The sequence below is a fragment of the Athene noctua genome, chromosome 37 (assembly GCF_965140245.1).
Source record: "Athene noctua chromosome 37, bAthNoc1.hap1.1, whole genome shotgun sequence".
NCBI classification, from domain to species: domain Eukaryota; kingdom Metazoa; phylum Chordata; class Aves; order Strigiformes; family Strigidae; genus Athene; species Athene noctua.
Window position 1 is genome coordinate 666,460 of NC_134073.1, and position 19,143 is coordinate 685,602.

The window sequence follows — 19,143 nt, forward strand, 5'->3', positions numbered from 1 at the left end:
GGGCTGCGCAGACCCTATAGCGCTTGTAGGGCGGCCCCATAGACCCTCTGGGGGTGTGGGGGGGCTGTACAGACCCTATAGCGCTTGTAGGGTGGCCCCACAGACCGTATAACTATCGCCATGGTGGCACCCTGGGACATGGCGGTGTCCCCACGGTGCTGAGCGGTTGGTGGCCGCCGTCCCACGCCGACCCTTGCAGGCGCGCCATGTCCTGCCCCCGGTCCCTTGTCCCAACCCCACCGCGCAGATCCCGTCCCCAAGCTCCCTCCATGACGCCCCGTGTCACCTCAAGGGATCCATCTTGCCACGGTCCCCGGCACCCCCGTGTCTCCTCCGGGAAGCCCCTTCTTGCCGCGTGTGGGTCAGCCGTGAGGGGCCCAGACGACGGCAGTCCGGGGGGACGGGGTGTTGGCTGACGGCGGGGGAACCACAGAAGCCTGTTCCCTACCCCAGGTGGGTCAGCCGTGGCGCGGCTGATCGGTTGCCGGGCGCCGACTGAAGGGTGGGGAGGGGTGTCGGCCACCGTCTGTGGGTCACCAGGGGGTTTTTGGGTGGGTGTCGAGGCAGGGGGGGTTGAGAAACGCTCGTGGGAAGATGGAGCGAGTGGTTGTCTGGTGGCTGTGAGTCACAGAGAGGTGGTTCCTCCAAAGCAGCATCGGGTGACAGCCGTGTCCCCACCCACCAGTGACCCTCGGGGGGACCAGAGCGCTGGGGGTCCCCCGTGGTGGGGACTGGTGGCTGCGCTCTGCGAGGAGGGGGAGGGAGGGAGGGATGCAGGGAGGGGGACATGGAGATGTTTTGGGGTGAGTGGGTGGGTGTGTGGATGGAGACGGATGGACGGACGGACGGATGGATGGAAGGATGGACGGATGGAGGGATGGAAGGACGGATGGATGGAAGGATGGACAGATGGATGGACAGATGGATGGATGGATGGATGGATGGAGGAAAGGATGGATGGAAGGACGGACAGACGGATGGAAGGATGGATGGAGGTGTCTGAGCACAGACAGATGCAGAGGCAGACAAGTTTGGAGGTGGACGGGTGGACGGACGGACATCCCTGCCTGACTCATCCCACCCTGCCCCCCCCCCGCCCAGGGAAGCGCTGTCACCACAGGAAGGGGGTTGCGGGGCCCAGATGGTGTCTCCTTCCTGGGTGGGGGATGGACTCGTGTCCCTCTTGGGGACAGGGGTGGGAAGCTGACGTCATCTTGAAGCCACCACCATTGTGCAAGGGGCTGGTGGCAGCCGGCGGGGTTGTGAAAGCAGGTGGGGGCGGGGACAATGTGTCAAAATGGGGGTGACCCCCAGCCAGCTCACCCCAGCACCAGGTGACCCCCACCCTGTGGCTGTACCCCGTCCAGCTGTGCCCCGACTGGCTGTACCCCGTCCAGCTGTGCCCCGTCCAGCTGTGCCCCGTCCAGCTGTGCCCCACCTATTTTTCCCCTCCCATCCTTTCTCCTCCTTTGCCCTTTTCTCCCCCATTTCACTATCTCTCCCTTTCCCCTCCCGTTTTTTATCTTTTTCCTCCTTAATTCCTGTCCTGCTCCCCCACTCCCCCCGCCCGCTTCCTTCCCCTCCCACCCCACACCCCCAACTTCTGCTTTGGCCCCCGCTCCCGTCATCCCCTCCCGGCTCCCGACGCGACATGGAGACCTGGGCTCTGCTCGTCTGCCTGGGGGCAGGTGGGTACCCAGACACCTGGGTTCCCCCCGGGGGGGGTGTGGGGTGGCACCCAGATAGCCGGGTCCCCCCGGGGGGCTTTGGGGTGGCACCCGGCTGCCTGGGTCCACTCTGCTCCTCCCGCAGCGCTGACCTCCAGCTGCGCGTCTCGCGTGGACGTGGAGACCGCGATGGTCTTTCGTGGCGACGCCGGGGGGGCTTTCGGGCAGACCGTGGCCCAATTCGGCACCATCGACGACGGCGGGTAAGGTGGGGAGGGGCACACCCCAGGGTTGGGGAGGGGGGATCCCTCAAAACCTCCCCACCCCGCTATCCGCCACCCGGACAGGGTCCTCGTGGGCGCCCCTTTGCACCACGGCGCCATCAACAAGATGGGGACAGTTTACCTGTGCCGGCACCGCTCGGGGAAGTGCCAGGAGGTCCCCGTCACCGGTAAGCTCCCCCCCCCCGCCCCACCCCCTGCCAAAACCAAACGCCTTCGTCCCTGAGGAGGAGGATGGTCTCACCTGTCTCTCCCTAGAACCCCCGGGGGCCGTCAACACATCCCTGGGGTTAGCGCTGGCTGTTGGGGGCACCAGGGCCCTGGTGAGTATGGTGGGGGGCTTGGCTGAGGGTCCGGGGGGGGGAGTGGTCGTGGGATTTGTCCTGAAATTGGGCTGATCTAGGCAATGGGGGGGGGTGATTGTACCTTGAAATTGGCTGGTCTGGGGTGAAATCATGGAGGCTGTGCCCAAATTTGAGCCTTCTGGGGTGACATCAAGGAGGTTGCACCCCAAAACTGGCTCGTCTGGGTGATATCAAAGAAATTGCACCCAAAATTGGTATTTCTGGGGTGAGATCAAGGGGATTACTCCCCCTCCCAAAATGTGACCGCCCCCGGTGGTGTCCTGGGAATGGCCTTCCATCCTGGTCTCTGCTGATTTTGGGGTCCACCCCCAACCCAGGCGTGCGGCCCCACGGTGCCCCAAACCTGCGGGGAGAACGTCCACCTCAACGGCTTCTGCGTCCTCCTCGACGCCAACCTCCAGCAGCTCCAGCGCCTCCCAGTTGTCCAACAAGGTATGGGGGTCACCGGCAGAGGGGTGTGCTGGGGACATCCTGGCCCAGTTGACCGTGGGGACATCTCCGTGCCCCCACCCCCCAGAGTGCCCCAAGAGCTCCTCGGATGTGCTGCTCCTCATTGACGGCTCGGGCAGCATCGACCACCAGGACTTCTTGACAATGAAGACCTTCATCGCGGAGGTGATGAAGCGCTTCAAGGGCACCGACACGCAGGTACCACCGGCCCAGGCGCCTAGCGGTGACCCCCCCTCAACGGCTGTTGGCGGAGGGGTGTCATTTCAGGGGGTTGTCTCTGTTGACTTTGCAACGGGTGATGTTTTGGGCGGCTCTTCCCTCTTGGCAGCGGGGTGGCATTTTGGGTGGCCGCTACTGCTGCGTTGTGTCCCCACATTGTCCCACCTCTGCTACCCCCCCCCCCCCCCCCCCAGTTTGCTCTCACCCAGTACTCCGATGTCGTCTTGAACCACTTTGACTTCAATGCCTTCCGGAGGTCCCGTAACCCCATCGTGCTGCTGAATCAGGTGCAGCAGATCCGTCGCTCTACCCGCACTGCCACCGCCATCTGGAGAGTCTTGTGAGTCCCAACTCCGCCCACCTCAACCACCTGCGACCCCCCTCTCGCCTGCCATGGGGCGAAGAGCGACCCTCATCCTTTCCTGACGCAGGACGGAGATGTTCGTCCCCAGCAAAGGGGCTCGGGCAGATGTCAACAAGATCCTCATTGTGATCACGGACGGGAGGAAGTACGACGACAAACTGGAGTACTCACAAGTCATCCCTTTGGCCATCAAAATGGGGGTCACCCGCTATGCCATTGGGGTGAGGGACCTGCATGCCCAGAGCACCCCTAAGCAACCATCCAGCCCAAAGTCCACCAGAAGTCCATCTGCAAACGCTCCATCCATTGAACTATCCCTTTTTAAATGTGACCGTCCATCTCCAAGCGTCCCCAGACATCCATCCATCTCCAACCGCCTCTGTCCATCACCAGACATCTCCAGAGGTGGCCATCCATCCACCCGTGCCCAAACATATCCGATCATCCATCCATCTCCAACCATCTCCATCCATTCTATTAATCTCTGTCAATCCCTCCCTCTCCAAACACCCATCCTCCATCCTTCCTTCCCCCCCCCCAACATCTCTGTCCTTCCATCTGTCCCACCTTCTCCAACCACAGGTGGGCAGCGCCTTTATGGATCCAACCGCTGAAGAAGAGCTCCGCACCATCGCCTCCAAACCCAGTGAGGACCACGTCTTCCAGGTGGACAACTTTGACGCCTTGCAGGGCATCCAGAACCAGCTGCAGGAGAAGATCTTTGCCATTGAGGGTACTGGGGACCTGGGGGGCAGCTGGAGGGTGGCCAAGAGGGGCAGTTGGTGCCTTCCCCGCTCACCCTTGCCTCCCCTCAGGCACCCAGTCCACCCACAGCAGCTCCTTCCAGCTGGAGATGGCCCAGGAGGGCTTCAGCGCCCTGCTCACCCCGGTAAGCGTCCCCTGGCCACCCGAGACCGTCCCCATGCCTGTGGGATGTCCCTGGGGTGGGACTGACTCCTCTCCCCCCACCACTGTTCCCCTCCCTGACTTTACTGGTGCAGGAGGGGCCCATACTAGGAGCAGTGGGAGCCTACGACTGGTCCGGAGGGGTCTTTGTCTACGACAGAAATTGGGAGACCACCTTCGTCAACGTGTCCCGAGATGCCGGGGACATGAACGATGCCTACTTGGGTAAGGGCTGCCTGGGATGGGGATGGACGGGTCCCCACCGCGGTCCCGGGGATGGTGGTGTCCCCTGTGAGGGACCTGGGGACGGTGGTGTCCTCCGGAGGGTCCCAGGGACACGTCGGCACCCTCAGAGGGGTTGTGGGGAAGTCCTGGGGACATCAGCATCCCCACAAGCTTCCTGGAGACCTTGGTGCCGCCACGAGGTCCTGGAGATGCTGGTGCCCCCGAGAGGTCCCGGGGACGTCAGCATCCCCGCGCGCCTCTGGGGCTGCTGGCACCCCCGGGAGGGTCCCCGCTGACCCCCGCTGTGACCAGGCTACGCCGCCGAGTCCCTGTCCCTGTCGGGCAGCCAGGCGCTGGCGCTGGGGGCCCCCCGCTACCGCCACGTTGGCCGCCTCCTCCTCTTCCGCCTCCGTGGCCCTCAGGATGCCTGGCAGCTCGTGGCCGATGCCACGGGGCCGCAGGTAAGGGCGGGTGTGTGAGGAGGGGCCGAGGGGTGCCAGGGAGGGGGGAACCCGCAGCCAGCCCCGTGGCCGCTTCTCCCCGCAGGTGGGCTCCTACTTCGGGGCGTCCGTGTGCGCCCTGGACCTCGACGGGGATGGCTCAGCGGACTTGGTGCTGGTGGGGGCCCCCATGTTCTACGGGGCCGGCAGCGGGGGCCGTGTGGCCGTTTGCACCCTGAGGCCAAAGGTAAGGGCCCCCAACCCCACCCCTCCTCGGCCCGCGGCAGGCAGAGGGGGGCACCCAGAGCCTCGTCCCCCCCAGGGCGGACAGCTGCCGTGCCAGCAGACGCTGCAGGGACAGCCCGGCCACCCCTTGGGGCGCTTTGGGGCCAGCCTGGCTCGCCTAGGGGACATCGACGGGGACAGGTGGCCCGAAGTGGTTGTGGGGGCCCCGCTGGAGGACGAGGAGCGGGGGGCCATCTACATCTTCCGTGGGAAGCGGGGTGGCATCACCTCCCAGTACAGCCAGGTAAGACCCTCCCAGCCCTGGTCCTGGGGGTGAGGAAGTCCCAGGTGACGGTGCCTGCTGGGTGACAGGGAGAGCCCGGGTGCTGGGGACACCCTGGCTGCTGGAGATGTCCGCGGGGCTCCAGCCCCTGAAGGCGTCCCGGGTGCTGGGCACATCTTGGGCGCAGGGATGTCTCACCCGCTGGGGCGCTCCTGTCTCCCCCCAGCGCATCTCGGGTGCCCGGTTCTCCAGCGGGCCACGCTATTTTGGCCAGGCCATCAGCAGTGGCCGGGACCTGACGGGGGACAGGCTGCCGGACGTGGCTGTGGGCGCCCAGGGACAGGTCCTGCTGCTCAGGTGCGCCTTGGGGACACACCTGGGACCTGCCACGGCCTGGAGGATGCCGTGGCCGCTACCAGCCCCTCCCCGGTTGTCGCCACCAGGTCCCAGCCACTGCTCAGGGTTCGTGTGACGGTGGCTTTCCAGCCCCAGGAGATCCCCGCGGCCGCATTTGACTGTCAGGAGGAGGAAGTGCTCAAGGGGGAAGTGGCCAGGGCTCACATCTGCTTCCTCAGCACCAAGAAAACCGCTGATAACTTCGGTGAGACCTCCCAGAAGTCTCCTCGCAAAAGGAGACCCCTCAAAGCCCCTCCAGACGTATCTCAAGGCCACCCAAATCTCCATCTGCTCTCCCAGAGCTGCTCGAGATGTCCCCAAGATCCCCAACCCTCCCCCGATGTCCCCAAATCCCCCAGAAGTACACGTGGGCTCCTAAACCACCTCACGATGACCTCAAAGCCCTCCCAGGCCCGTCTGGCTCTCCATCTCCTCCTTTCCCTCCATCCTGGAGGGCTGCTGGAGACACTGAGCACCCACCTTCCCCCGCAGGCACCCAACTCTCCACCACCCTCCGGTACCAGGCAGCCCTGGACCCCGGGCGGACAGTGGTCCGGGCCGTCTTTGCCGGCAGTGCCGCCGTCCGCAACGGGACCCTCCAACTGGGTGTGGAAAAGAGGTGCGAGGTCTTCGCCATCACCTTCACGGTGGGTGTCGGGAAAGGCCCCGTCGGGGGGGTCTGGGGGCGGCCCACCCCGCAGCACCAGCCTGGGGCACACGGTGGTCTCTCTGTGCTGGGCAGGCGTGCCCGCAGGACACGTTGACCCCGCTGTTGCTGCGCCTCACCTACGACGCCACGGGGAACCCCATCCAAGTGGCCGGGGGCCTGCGGCCAGCCCTGAGCGAGGACTCGGAGATGGTGGCCGTGGGCACGGTAGGGGCTGGGCAGCGGTGGAGGGCTGGAAGGAGGGGTGGGATGGACGGAAGGAGGGATGGGAGGGAGCGAGGAGAGAGGGATGGAGAGATGGAGGGAAAGGTGGGAGGGACGGAAGGACAGAGGGATCCAGGGGCAGAAGGGAGGTGGGAGGGATGGGTGGATGGGAGGACAGGAGCAACCCAAGGAAGATGGGAGGAAAGCGGGAAGGACAGACACATGGACAGAAGGGAGGAGGGACACCAGGACAGAGGGACACGTGGATAGAGGGGTGCGAGGGAGGAAGGACACAAGGATGGGTGGAAGGACAGACGGTTGGATGGACGAGGTGTCTCCTCAGCTCCCTTTTGAGAAGGACTGTGGCACTGACAACATCTGCATCGATGACCTCCAGATGTCCTTCAACTTCTCGGGGTAGGTCCTCCCATTCCCCATGTCAAGGGGACCCGCAGAGATGCGGGGGTCGCCCCCACCTCCCCCCACCCCACTCTGTCCCCCCCCAGGCTGGAAACCATCGTGGTAGGGATGACCAGCGTGGTGGACATCACCGTCACCCTCGGCAACCGCGGGGAGGACTCGTACGGGACCACCGTCCAGCTGCAGCACGCCGAGGCCCTCTCCTACCGCAAGGCCGTCGTGCTCCAGGTACCCCGACCCCAGCCCACTCTCCCCCCCAAATCCTTCGGAGCCTCCAAGAAGCCCCCAGAATCCCAACGACCCTCCGGAAGAAGGCCATGTGGCCTCCTAGACCCCCTCCAGACGTCCTCAAGTCCACCCAGGAGACTGTCTGGCCTCCCGCCCTCTGCAGACAGCCCCTGACACCCCCCCCCGGTTGCCTCGCCCACCCCCGTCCCCACCCCTGATGGCTCCGGGGCCATTCTCAGTCCTCCAGGAGGTCCCTGTCCCTGAGCTGCAACTCGGAGCCGGCGGAGGGAGCGTGGCGCAGGACCCTCTGCCTCATCAACCACCCCATCTTCCGCCCCGGCACCGAGGTAGGGGCGTTCCCGGTGTGCCTGCGTCCCCCAAGTCCCCTCGGGCTCTCGGGGACGTCGCCGTGAGGTGGGCTGGGGGGTGACGCCTGGGCGTCCCATCCCGCAGGTCGTGTTCACCGTCACTCTGGACGTGCCCCACGACGCGGAGCTGGGGAGCGCGTTGGAGGTGGTGGCCAATGCCAGCAGGTGAGGGGCAGGGGCACAGGGGGGGCGGGGGGGAGGTGACCCGCGTGACACCCCTCTGCCGCAGTGCCAACGGGGCGCCGGGCGGCCGGGCGCAGCGCGCCGAGATCCCGGTGAAGTATGACGTCTTCCTCGTCCTCACCAGGTAGGGGATGCCGCCCCCCCCGGGCCACCCGCCACCCTACCCGTGTCACCTGCCCGCCGTCCCCGTGTTCCCAAGGGGCCACCAGCCCCCGTCCCTCATCCCCAGGCTGCCCCCCCCCGTGCCCGCAGTCCCCAAGGTCCCTGGTCCCCCATGTGCCCCTCCACGGGTCCCCAGTGTGCCCCCCCCCGCACCCCCGCCCTGTCCCCACCAGCGCTCCGGACTCCACCACGTACGTCAACGTCTCGACCCGCGCGGGGGCCCCCACCAGCGCCCCCGTCACCCACCACTACGAGGTGAGGAAGGGGGTCAATCCCGGCCGTTTGGGTCCCCCGTCCCGCTGGGGTCCCGTCCCCACCGTCCCCCTCCCCGTGGCAGGTGAAGAACTTGGGCCAGCGGGGCCTCCCCATCAACGTCACCTTCCTGGTCCCCATGGCCCTGGGGGGGACCCCGCTGTGGGACAAGGTGGAGGTGACCCCTGACCAGGTAATGCCCCCTCCGCCCCGCTGCCCCCAGGACGGCGCGTAACCCCGGTCACCTGCTCCCCCCAAAGCGGGGTGACCCCAGGGTGGGGGCAGCCCAGAAAGGGGCTCCCCACAGCCGGGGTCCCCCCGTCTGCCCCCCCAGCAGGAGGTGGCGCGGTGCCGCGTCGTGGCCGAGCACCCGGGGGTCCCCCACGACCCCCAGCGGCTGCGGGACCGCCCGCTGCTGGTGAGTGCCCCCCCCTCCCCGGGTGTGGGTCAGGGGATGCCCCCAGCCCCCCGTCACCCCCCGACCCTCTCCCCCGCAGGACTGCCCCGAGGCCGCCTGCCGGGAGCTGCAGTGCCGGGTCCGGGAGCTGGAGCCCCGCCAGGCCCTGGGCTTCAGCCTCGGGGGGAGCCTTGCCCTGGGCTGGCTGGCGCCGGTAAGGGGGGGTCAGCCGGGCCGGGGGTCCCCACGGCCACCCGCCGTGCCCCTCGGCTGCCCCCCACCTCTCCCCCGCCCCAGACCCGGCAGCCCAAGGTGCTGGTGGTGAGCTCGGCCCAGCTCGTCTACGACACGGGGCGCTACTGGAACACCCGGGGGGGGACCCAGCTCAAGGTGCGCCCGGGCACGGGGTCCACTGGGGGGGCACTGGGGGCTGGGACCAGGGTCCACTGGGGGGGCCACTGGGGGCGAAGCCAGGCTCGGGATCCATTGGGGGGCACTGGTGGGGGGGGCCCGGACGCCCTGGTGTCTCTGCCAGCCCCCTCTGCCCCCCCGCAGGTGCAGACGGAGGTGGAGCGCCTGGAGACCCCCAACCCGCTGCCCCTCATCCTGGGGGGCACCGTGGGGGGGCTCGTCCTGCTGGGCTTGGTGGCTCTGGTGCTCTACAAGGTGAGGGGCGGGGCCTGGGGAAGCCCCGCCCACAGGGGGGGCGGCCTCTCCTCACCCCCCTCCCCAGCCTCATGCACCCCCCTTTTGCGCCCCCCCCCCCCCGCCCCCAGGTTGGCTTCTTCAAGCGCCACTACAAGGAGCTCATGGAGAGCGACGGGACCCCCACGGCCCCCCTGGGCGACCCCCAGGGCTGAGGCAGCCGCCGGACACCTGAGTCCCCGCGGGGGGAGGTGGGGTGGTGAGGGTGGGAAAAGGGGGTGCCCTGACACTTGGGTCCTCACCCATTTCAGTGCCGGGTCACCCCCAATTTTCCAGCTCCTAATAAAGCTGCTTGGATGCTGGACCCCCTCCTTCTCAGCCCGAATTTGTTGGGGGGGTCCCCCCTCGGATATCTGGGTCCCCTGGGGAGCCCTGTGACCCTCTCGTCCTTCCCAAGGACCCAGACGTCCAGGCCCCCCCCTTTTCTGTCGACTCACCCTCCGCCTGGGTCTATATTTAACCCTGGTCTATATTTAACACGTGCACCGAACTGGGGCCGGGCCTCAGCCCATTGGCCAGGCTGGGGGGTGCCGTGCGGTCAGGGTGACCACAGAGGGTCAGTCGCCCTTCACCACCAACATGCTCACTTGGGGGGCTGCCCCACGGCGGGCCCTGGCCTCCTCCGCAGGGACCCACACCGGGGCAGCTGGAGGTCCGGGGAGGGGATATCTGGAGGAACCTGTGTGGGGCAGTTTTGGGGTGTATCAGGACTGTTTTGGGGTGGCTTTGCGTAATATTAGGGTGTATCTGGGGTGATTTGGGGTGAAATCAAGGTGCGTGGTGTGGTTTTGTGGTGTTTGGCGCAATACTGGGGTGTATCTGGTGGTACTGGGGTTCTTTTGGGTGGTATTGGAGCTCTACCTGGTGGTTTCGGGTGATATCGGGGTGTACTGAGTGGTTTTGGGGCATTTCAGGTGATATTGGGACTGTATCAGGTGGTTTTGGGTGTCTGGAAGTTCTGGGGATCTTGGGGGGGGGGGGGATGTGTTGGCTGATTTGGGGGTGCATGGGGGGGCTTCTGGTGTTTTGGGGCCATGGTAAGGTGGAACCGGGCTGTATTGGGTGGCTATGGGGGGGTTTTGGGAGTGGTTTGGTGTGTATTGTGCGGGGTTGGGGGTGTATCTTTTTTTTAGGGTGCTGCAGGATGTGTCCAGTGGTTGCAGGGTGTTTTGGGGCTCTGCTGGGTGTTTTGGGACAGTTTTGGGGTGATATCGGTGTATTTGGGGGGTGATGGTGCATCAGGGTGGTTTGGGGTGTTACTGGGTGATGCGGCCCCAGGCGTGCCCAGGGTGTTTTGGGGTGTGCTGGGTGACACCTCGGGGTCTACTGGGACCTTTGGGGGGGGGGGTGTGTGTGAGGGGATGAGGGTTTGGGGTGCCCCAGCCCCACGGCGCCTGTGGGGCAGGTCGAACGTGGCGGGCGCTGTCGTTCCTGGTGGCGCTGCCGGCGGTGGGGGTCTGCATGCTCAACGTCTGGCTGGAGAAGCGCTGGCACTCGCACGAGCCCCCCGAGTTCGTGCCCTACCACCACCTCCGCATCCGCACCAAGGTACGGGCAGGGGGAGGCCTGCGGATGGGGTGCATGGGCCCAATCGGGGGGGACAGGCCTGACGCCAGGGTAGATGGGCACGTGGGCCTCTGCCACTGATCCCCGTCTCTCTCTTCTCTCTCTCTCTCTCCCTGCAGCCGTTCCCATGGGGTGACGGGAACCACACGCTCTTCCACAACCCTCACACCAACCCCCTGCCCACAGGCTACGAGAAATAGGGCCCCCCCCCGGGACCCCCCAGCAATAAATAGCCTGAAGGGGCCCCGTCAGCTTCCTCCAGCCCAGCCCCACGGCAGACCCAGGCGACGGCCCCATAACAGACACCGAGACACGGGGGTTCCAACACTCGGGTTTAATTTGGGGGAGCCCCAGAGTGAACCGAGGCGCCCGGGCGGGCACCCCCTTTTCCCACCCTCACCACCCCACCTCCCCCCGCGGGGACTCAGGTGTCCGGCGGCTGCCTCAGCCCTGGGGGTCGCCCAGGGGGGCCGTGGGGGTCCCGTCGCTCTCCATGAGCTCCTTGTAGTGGCGCTTGAAGAAGCCAACCTGGGGGCGGGGGGGGGGGGGCGCAAAAGGGGGGTGCATGAGGCTGGGGAGGGGGGTGAGGAGAGGCCGCCCCCCCTGTGGGCGGGGCTTCCCCAGGCCCCGCCCCTCACCTTGTAGAGCACCAGAGCCACCAAGCCCAGCAGGACGAGCCCCCCCACGGTGCCCCCCAGGATGAGGGGCAGCGGGTTGGGGGTCTCCAGGCGCTCCACCTCCGTCTGCACCTGCGGGGGGGCAGAGGGGGCTGGCAGAGACACCAGGGCGTCCGGGCCCCCCCCACCAGTGCCCCCCAATGGATCCCGAGCCTGGCTTCGCCCCCAGTGGCCCCCCCAGTGGACCCTGGTCCCAGCCCCCAGTGCCCCCCCAGTGGACCCCGTGCCCGGGCGCACCTTGAGCTGGGTCCCCCCCCGGGTGTTCCAGTAGCGCCCCGTGTCGTAGACGAGCTGGGCCGAGCTCACCACCAGCACCTTGGGCTGCCGGGTCTGGGGCGGGGGAGAGGTGGGGGGCAGCCGAGGGGCACGGCGGGTGGCCGTGGGGACCCCCGGCCCGGCTGACCCCCCCTTACCGGCGCCAGCCAGCCCAGGGCAAGGCTCCCCCCGAGGCTGAAGCCCAGGGCCTGGCGGGGCTCCAGCTCCCGGACCCGGCACTGCAGCTCCCGGCAGGCGGCCTCGGGGCAGTCCTGCGGGGGAGAGGGTCGGGGGGTGACGGGGGGCTGGGGGCATCCCCTGACCCACACCCGGGGAGGGGGGGGCACTCACCAGCAGCGGGCGGTCCCGCAGCCGCTGGGGGTCGTGGGGGACCCCCGGGTGCTCGGCCACGACGCGGCACCGCGCCACCTCCTGCTGGGGGGGCAGACGGGGGGACCCCGGCTGTGGGGAGCCCCTTTCTGGGCTGCCCCCACCCTGGGGTCACCCCGCTTTGGGGGGAGCAGGTGACCGGGGTTACGCGCCGTCCTGGGGGCAGCGGGGCGGAGGGGGCATTACCTGGTCAGGGGTCACCTCCACCTTGTCCCACAGCGGGGTCCCCCCCAGGGCCATGGGGACCAGGAAGGTGACGTTGATGGGGAGGCCCCGCTGGCCCAAGTTCTTCACCTGCCACGGGGAGGGGGACGGTGGGGACGGGACCCCAGCGGGACGGGGGACCCAAACGGCCGGGATTGACCCCCTTCCTCACCTCGTAGTGGTGGGTGACGGGGGCGCTGGTGGGGGCCCCCGCGCGGGTCGAGACGTTGACGTACGTGGTGGAGTCCGGAGCGCTGGTGGGGACAGGGCGGGGGTGCGGGGGGGGGGCACACTGGGGACCCGTGGAGGGGCACATGGGGGACCAGGGACCTTGGGGACTGCGGGCACGGGGGGGGGCAGCCTGGGGATGAGGGACGGGGGCTGGTGGCCCCTTGGGAACACGGGGACGGCGGGCAGGTGACACGGGTAGGGTGGCGGGTGGCCCGGGGGGGGCGGCATCCCCTACCTGGTGAGGACGAGGAAGACGTCATACTTCACCGGGATCTCGGCGCGCTGCGCCCGGCCGCCCGGCGCCCCGTTGGCACTGCGGCAGAGGGGTGTCACGCGGGTCACCTCCCCCCCGCCCCCCCTGTGCCCCTGCCCCTCACCTGCTGGCATTGGCCACCACCTCCAACGCGCTCCCCAGCTCCGCGTCGTGGGGCACGTCCAGAGTGACGGTGAACACGACCTGCGGGATGGGACGCCCAGGCGTCACCCCCCAGCCCACCTCACGGCGACGTCCCCGAGAGCCCGAGGGGACTTGGGGGACGCAGGCACACCGGGAACGCCCCTACCTCGGTGCCGGGGCGGAAGATGGGGTGGTTGATGAGGCAGAGGGTCCTGCGCCACGCTCCCTCCGCCGGCTCCGAGTTGCAGCTCAGGGACAGGGACCTCCTGGAGGACTGAGAATGGCCCCGGAGCCATCAGGGGTGGGGACGGGGGTGGGCGAGGCAACCGGGGGGGGGTGTCAGGGGCTGTCTGCAGAGGGCGGGAGGCCAGACAGTCTCCTGGGTGGACTTGAGGACGTCTGGAGGGGGTCTAGGAGGCCACATGGCCTTCTTCCGGAGGGTCGTTGGGATTCTGGGGGCTTCTTGGAGGCTCCGAAGGATTTGGGGGGGAGAGTGGGCTGGGGTCGGGGTACCTGGAGCACGACGGCCTTGCGGTAGGAGAGGGCCTCGGCGTGCTGCAGCTGGACGGTGGTCCCGTACGAGTCCTCCCCGCGGTTGCCGAGGGTGACGGTGATGTCCACCACGCTGGTCATCCCTACCACGATGGTTTCCAGCCTGGGGGGGGACAGAGTGGGGTGGGGGGAGGTGGGGGCGACCCCCGCATCTCTGCGGGTCCCCTTGACATGGGGAATGGGAGGACCTACCCCGAGAAGTTGAAGGACATCTGGAGGTCATCGATGCAGATGTTGTCAGTGCCACAGTCCTTCTCAAAAGGGAGCTGAGGAGACACCTCGTCCATCCAACCGTCTGTCCTTCCACCCATCCTTGTGTCCTTCCTCCCTCGCACCCCTCTATCCACGTGTCCCTCTGTCCTGGTGTCCCTCCTCCCTTCTGTCCATGTGTCTGTCCTTCCCGCTTTCCTCCCATCTTCCTTGGGTTGCTCCTGTCCTCCCATCCACCCATCCCTCCCACCTCCCTTCTGCCCCTGGATCCCTCTGTCCTTCCGTCCCTCCCACCTTTCCCTCCATCTCTCCATCCCTCTCTCCTCGCTCCCTCCCATCCCTCCTTCCGTCCATCCCACCCCTCCTTCCAGCCCTCCACCGCTGCCCAGCCCCTACCGTGCCCACGGCCACCATCTCCGAGTCCTCGCTCAGGGCTGGCCGCAGGCCCCCGGCCACTTGGATGGGGTTCCCCGTGGCGTCGTAGGTGAGGCGCAGCAACAGCGGGGTCAACGTGTCCTGCGGGCACGCCTGCCCAGCACAGAGAGACCACCGTGTGCCCCAGGCTGGTGCTGCGGGGTGGGCCGCCCCCAGACCCCCCCGACGGGGCCTTTCCCGACACCCACCGTGAAGGTGATGGCGAAGACCTCGCACCTCTTTTCCACACCCAGTTGGAGGGTCCCGTTGCGGACGGCGGCACTGCCGGCAAAGACGGCCCGGACCACTGTCCGCCCGGGGTCCAGGGCTGCCTGGTACCGGAGGGTGGTGGAGAGTTGGGTGCCTGCGGGGGAAGGTGGGTGCTCAGTGTCTCCAGCAGCCCTCCAGGATGGAGGGAAAGGAGGAGATGGAGAGCCAGACGGGCCTGGGAGGGCTTTGAGGTCATCGTGAGGTGGTTTAGGAGCCCACGTGTACTTCTGGGGGATTTGGGGACATCGGGGGAGGGTTGGGGATCTTGGGGACATCTCGAGCAGCTCTGGGAGAGCAGATGGAGATTTGGGTGGCCTTGAGATACGTCTGGAGGGGCTTTGAGGGGTCTCCTTTTGCGAGGAGACTTCTGGGAGGTCTCACCGAAGTTATCAGCGGTTTTCTTGGTGCTGAGGAAGCAGATGTGAGCCCTGGCCACTTCCCCCTTGAGCACTTCCTCCTCCTGACAGTCAAATGCGGCCGCGGGGATCTCCTGGGGCTGGAAAGCCACCGTCACACGAACCCTGAGCAGTGGCTGGGACCTGGTGGCGACAACCGGGGAGGGGCTGGTAGCGGCCACGGCATCCTCCAGGCCGTGGCAGGTCCCAGGTGTGTCCCCAAGGCGCACCTGAGCAGCAGGACCTGTCCCTGGGCGCCCACAGCCACGTCCGGCAGCCTGTCCCCCGTCAGGTCCCGGCCACTGCTGATGGCCTGGCCAAAATAGCGTGGCCCGCTGGAGAACCGGGCACCCGAGATGCGCTGGGGGGAGACAGGAGCGCCCCAGCGGGTGAGACATCCCTGCGCCCAAGATGTGCCCAGCACCCGGGACGCCTTCAGGGGCTGGAGCCCCGCGGACATCTCCAGCAGCCAGGGTGTCCCCAGCACCCGGGCTCTCCCTGTCACCCAGCAGGCACCGTCACCTGGGACTTCCTCACCCCCAGGACCAGGGCTGGGAGGGTCTTACCTGGCTGTACTGGGAGGTGATGCCACCCCGCTTCCCACGGAAGATGTAGATGGCCCCCCGCTCCTCGTCCTCCAGCGGGGCCCCCACAACCACTTCGGGCCACCTGTCCCCGTCGATGTCCCCTAGGCGAGCCAGGCTGGCCCCAAAGCGCCCCAAGGGGTGGCCGGGCTGTCCCTGCAGCGTCTGCTGGCACGGCAGCTGTCCGCCCTGGGGGGGACGAGGCTCTGGGTGCCCCCCTCTGCCTGCCGCGGGCCGAGGAGGGGTGGGGTTGGGGGCCCTTACCTTTGGCCTCAGGGTGCAAACGGCCACACGGCCCCCGCTGCCGGCCCCGTAGAACATGGGGGCCCCCACCAGCACCAAGTCCGCTGAGCCATCCCCGTCGAGGTCCAGGGCGCACACGGACGCCCCGAAGTAGGAGCCCACCTGCGGGGAGAAGCGGCCACGGGGCTGGCTGCGGGTTCCCCCCTCCCTGGCACCCCTCGGCCCCTCCTCACACACCCGCCCTTACCTGCGGCCCCGTGGCATCGGCCACGAGCTGCCAGGCATCCTGAGGGCCACGGAGGCGGAAGAGGAGGAGGCGGCCAACGTGGCGGTAGCGGGGGGCCCCCAGCGCCAGCGCCCGGCTGCCCGACAGGGACAGGGACTCGGCGGCGTAGCCTGGTCACAGCGGGGGTCAGCGGGGACCCTCCCGGGGGTGCCAGCAGCCCCAGAGGCGCGTGGGGATGCTGACGTCCCCGGGACCTCTCGGGGGCACCAGCATCTCCAGGACCTCGTGGCGGCACCAAGGTCTCCAGGAAGCTTGTGGGGATGCTGATGTCCCCAGGACTTCCCCACAACCCCTCTGAGGGTGCCGACGTGTCCCTGGGACCCTCCGGAGGACACCACCGTCCCCAGGTCCCTCACAGGGGACACCACCATCCCCGGGACCGCGGTGGGGACCCGTCCATCCCCATCCCAGGCAGCCCTTACCCAAGTAGGCATCGTTCATGTCCCCGGCATCTCGGGACACGTTGACGAAGGTGGTCTCCCAATTTCTGTCGTAGACAAAGACCCCTCCGGACCAGTCGTAGGCTCCCACTGCTCCTAGTATGGGCCCCTCCTGCACCAGTAAAGTCAGGGAGGGGAACAGTGGTGGGGGGAGAGGAGTCAGTCCCACCCCAGGGACATCCCACAGGCATGGGGACGGTCTCGGGTGGCCAGGGGACGCTTACCGGGGTGAGCAGGGCGCTGAAGCCCTCCTGGGCCATCTCCAGCTGGAAGGAGCTGCTGTGGGTGGACTGGGTGCCTGAGGGGAGGCAAGGGTGAGCGGGGAAGGCACCAACTGCCCCTCTTGGCCACCCTCCAGCTGCCCCCCAGGTCCCCAGTACCCTCAATGGCAAAGATCTTCTCCTGCAGCTGGTTCTGGATGCCCTGCAAGGCGTCAAAGTTGTCCACCCGGAAGACGTGGTCCTCACTGGGTTTGGAGGCGATGGTGCGGAGCTCTTCTTCAGCGGTTGGATCCATAAAGGCGCTGCCCACCTGTGGTTGGAGAAGGTGGGACAGATGGAAGGACAGAGATGTTGGGGGGGGGGAAGGAAGGATGGAGGATGGGTGTTTGGAGAGGGAGGGATTGACAGAGATTAATAGAATGGATGGAGATGGTTGGAGATGGATGGATGGGTGTATGGATGGAGTTTTTTCGGCACGGATGGATGAAGGGAAGTTTGGAGATGTCTGGACATGAATATTTAGGAGATGGCCAGATGTGTTTGAAGATGGACGGATGGATGGAGATATATGGAGATATATGGAGGCATGGATGGACTGACGGATGGACAGATGTTGGGGATGGACAGATGGATACATTTGGACAGCTCTCACCCACCCCAATGGCATAGCGGATGATCCCCGCGTGCACAGCTTCAGGGATGACATCTTCATAATTCAGCCTGTCCCCAAATTTCTGCCCATCCGTCACCACAATGAGGATCCTGTGGGCACCTTCCCGGGCTCCTTTCCTCAGGGTGAACAGTTCCCTCCTGCCGCAGGGGGTTGGAAGGGATGGCCATCTGGGAATGATGGGGTGGCCTTGAGGTGAGGAGAGGGGGCAGATGGTTCGGGGGGGGTGGGACCTACACCACAGTCCGGATAGCACTGGCCGTGCAGGTGGTCTTTCTGCTCTGCGTGATGTGCTGGACCTCCTTCACCCTCTCCACCGAGGACAATCGGGCAAATGTGGCAAAGTCAAAATGAAGGGTGGAGTTACTGGAGAACTGCATGAGGGCAAACTGGCCGGGGAGCGAAGGGGAGGACATGTGATGGGGCAGGATCAGGCCACCCATGGGTGCCCAGGACCCAGCCCTGTTGGGGGGTGGCACCTACATGGGTGTCAGTGCTCTCAAACCGGCTCATGACCTGGGTGATGAAGGTCTTCATCCTCTCAAAGTCACGGGGTGCAATGCTGCCTGAACCATCCACGAGGAAGACGATGTCAGAGGCCTCCCTGGGGCAAGCTGGGGAGGAGGGGAGAAATGGGGACCCTGTGGACCCATCTATCCCAGCGTCAGGCTTTCCTTACCCCATAGGGTCCCTCACCCCAGTGTTGGGACCCCCCATACCTGGCAGGGTGACAGGCAGGGTCTTGCCTGAAGGCAGAAAGAAGCAGAGCCCCCGCAGCTCCATGTTCACGCCACAGGCCCTCCATGCTGTGGGGCTGCATGCCTGTGGCCCGAGACAGGGTGATGCCATATTCCCCCCCTCAATAGACCCCAGTATTCTTAAATAGGTCCCAGTAGACCTCAAGAGACCCCAGTGTTCCCTAGTAGACCCAAACAGAATCCCAGTGGACCTCAGCAAATCCCAGTAGACCCCAGGAGCCCACAGCAGACACCGCGAGACCCCAAGAGAGCCCAGGAGACACCAAAAGAGCCCAGGAGACCCCACCGGGGGTGGTGGACCCACGTCCCCAGAACCCCCCACTCCCACTGTTGCATCCCCCACCTGCAGCCCTCGCCACCCCACCGACCATCACAGAGACAGGACCCACCAGGAACTCGGATCCTTGTGCCACCAGGGACAGGCCCAGAGACATGGAGGTCACATCTGGTGGGGCTTTGCGGGGGGGGAGAGGAACATGATGGGAGACTCAGGCATCTGGGCTTCCCCTCTCCACCCCACATCCCTCTGGGGGAACCCACGCATCTGGGGTGGATACCCCAGCATCCTACCGGTGACGAGGACATTCTGGCAGGTCTCAGTCCTGAACCAGCACTGATAGACCCGTCCCGTCTCACCGGCCCCTCCCTGCTCCAGGGGGGCCCCCACCAGCACCCTAGCATGGGGGTACAGGGTGGGGGGGTGGTCAGAGGCTGTCGATTAGGGATGAGGGGGCACCCAAGGGTGATGGGGGACCACCTACCCGCCATTGACCTGAGCCACACTGTGCCCGAAGGAGATCCCCATGCCCCCAAAAACTGTCACTGTCGCCTCATCCAGACTGGAGCAGAGGGTGAGGGGCAGCCCTGGGGGAGGGAGGGGGAGTGGAGGAGGGCACCCAGGCATCTGGGGTTCCCCATCATCTCCCCAACCTTTCCTCCCCCCAGGGGACCCAGGCATCCAGCGACCCACATC

At 66.6% G+C, this 19,143-nt stretch overlaps 3 protein-coding genes and 1 long non-coding RNA gene across 8 annotated transcripts; 2 read left to right on the top strand and 2 right to left on the bottom strand.

Annotated features, from left to right (window-relative positions):
- The first annotated feature begins 25 nt into the window (after positions 1-25).
- LOC141972929 (integrin alpha-X-like) lies at positions 26-9,643 on the top strand. Of its 5 annotated transcripts, none has more exons than XM_074930991.1 (31): positions 26-453; positions 1,368-1,688; positions 1,813-1,930; positions 2,015-2,118; positions 2,207-2,271; positions 2,631-2,745; positions 2,831-2,961; positions 3,177-3,322; positions 3,414-3,567; positions 3,929-4,079; positions 4,162-4,235; positions 4,348-4,477; positions 4,790-4,938; positions 5,024-5,164; positions 5,240-5,446; positions 5,652-5,782; positions 5,869-6,026; positions 6,314-6,468; positions 6,564-6,695; positions 7,036-7,109; positions 7,199-7,340; positions 7,580-7,687; positions 7,794-7,873; positions 7,938-8,015; positions 8,227-8,308; positions 8,391-8,498; positions 8,640-8,723; positions 8,803-8,916; positions 9,000-9,092; positions 9,258-9,368; positions 9,479-9,643. In XM_074930991.1, exons 2-31 carry the CDS (start codon positions 1,652-1,654, stop codon positions 9,560-9,562), a joined length of 3,456 nt encoding a protein of 1,151 aa, XP_074787092.1. In that variant the 5' UTR covers positions 26-453; positions 1,368-1,651; the 3' UTR covers positions 9,563-9,643. The 5 variants fall into 5 exon arrangements, 3 of the variants coding, with proteins under 3 accessions (XP_074787092.1, XP_074787093.1, XP_074787094.1); XM_074930992.1 differs by having other exon boundaries at positions 8,643-8,723; XM_074930993.1 differs by lacking the exon at positions 1,368-1,688.
- A 289-nt stretch (positions 9,644-9,932) lies between these two features.
- COX6A2 (cytochrome c oxidase subunit 6A2) lies at positions 9,933-11,234 on the top strand. Its single transcript, XM_074930962.1, has 3 exons — positions 9,933-10,059; positions 10,813-10,955; positions 11,093-11,234. The coding sequence occupies exons 1-3, from the start codon at positions 9,987-9,989 to the stop codon at positions 11,171-11,173; spliced, it is 297 nt and encodes a 98-aa protein (XP_074787063.1). The 5' UTR covers positions 9,933-9,986; the 3' UTR covers positions 11,174-11,234.
- Positions 11,235-11,375: 141 nt separating this feature from the next.
- Positions 11,376-18,129, bottom strand: LOC141972912 (integrin alpha-M-like). Its single transcript, XM_074930972.1, has 26 exons — positions 18,123-18,129; positions 17,896-18,026; positions 17,650-17,801; positions 17,399-17,552; positions 16,902-17,052; positions 16,746-16,819; positions 16,504-16,633; positions 16,043-16,191; positions 15,817-15,957; positions 15,535-15,741; positions 15,199-15,329; positions 14,955-15,112; positions 14,513-14,667; positions 14,286-14,417; positions 13,872-13,945; positions 13,641-13,782; positions 13,294-13,401; positions 13,108-13,187; positions 12,966-13,043; positions 12,672-12,753; positions 12,482-12,589; positions 12,257-12,340; positions 12,064-12,177; positions 11,888-11,980; positions 11,612-11,722; positions 11,376-11,501 (listed from the first exon to the last, which is right to left on the bottom strand). The coding sequence occupies exons 1-26, from the start codon at positions 18,127-18,129 to the stop codon at positions 11,418-11,420; spliced, it is 3,030 nt and encodes a 1,009-aa protein (XP_074787073.1). The 3' UTR covers positions 11,376-11,417.
- A 2-nt stretch (positions 18,130-18,131) lies between these two features.
- On the bottom strand, positions 18,132-18,845 carry LOC141972901 (uncharacterized). The gene is made up of 3 exons (XR_012635448.1): positions 18,741-18,845; positions 18,560-18,624; positions 18,132-18,234 (listed from the first exon to the last, which is right to left on the bottom strand). It is a non-coding gene; the product is annotated as an uncharacterized LOC141972901 (long non-coding RNA).
- Between the last annotated feature and the right edge of the window lie 298 nt (positions 18,846-19,143).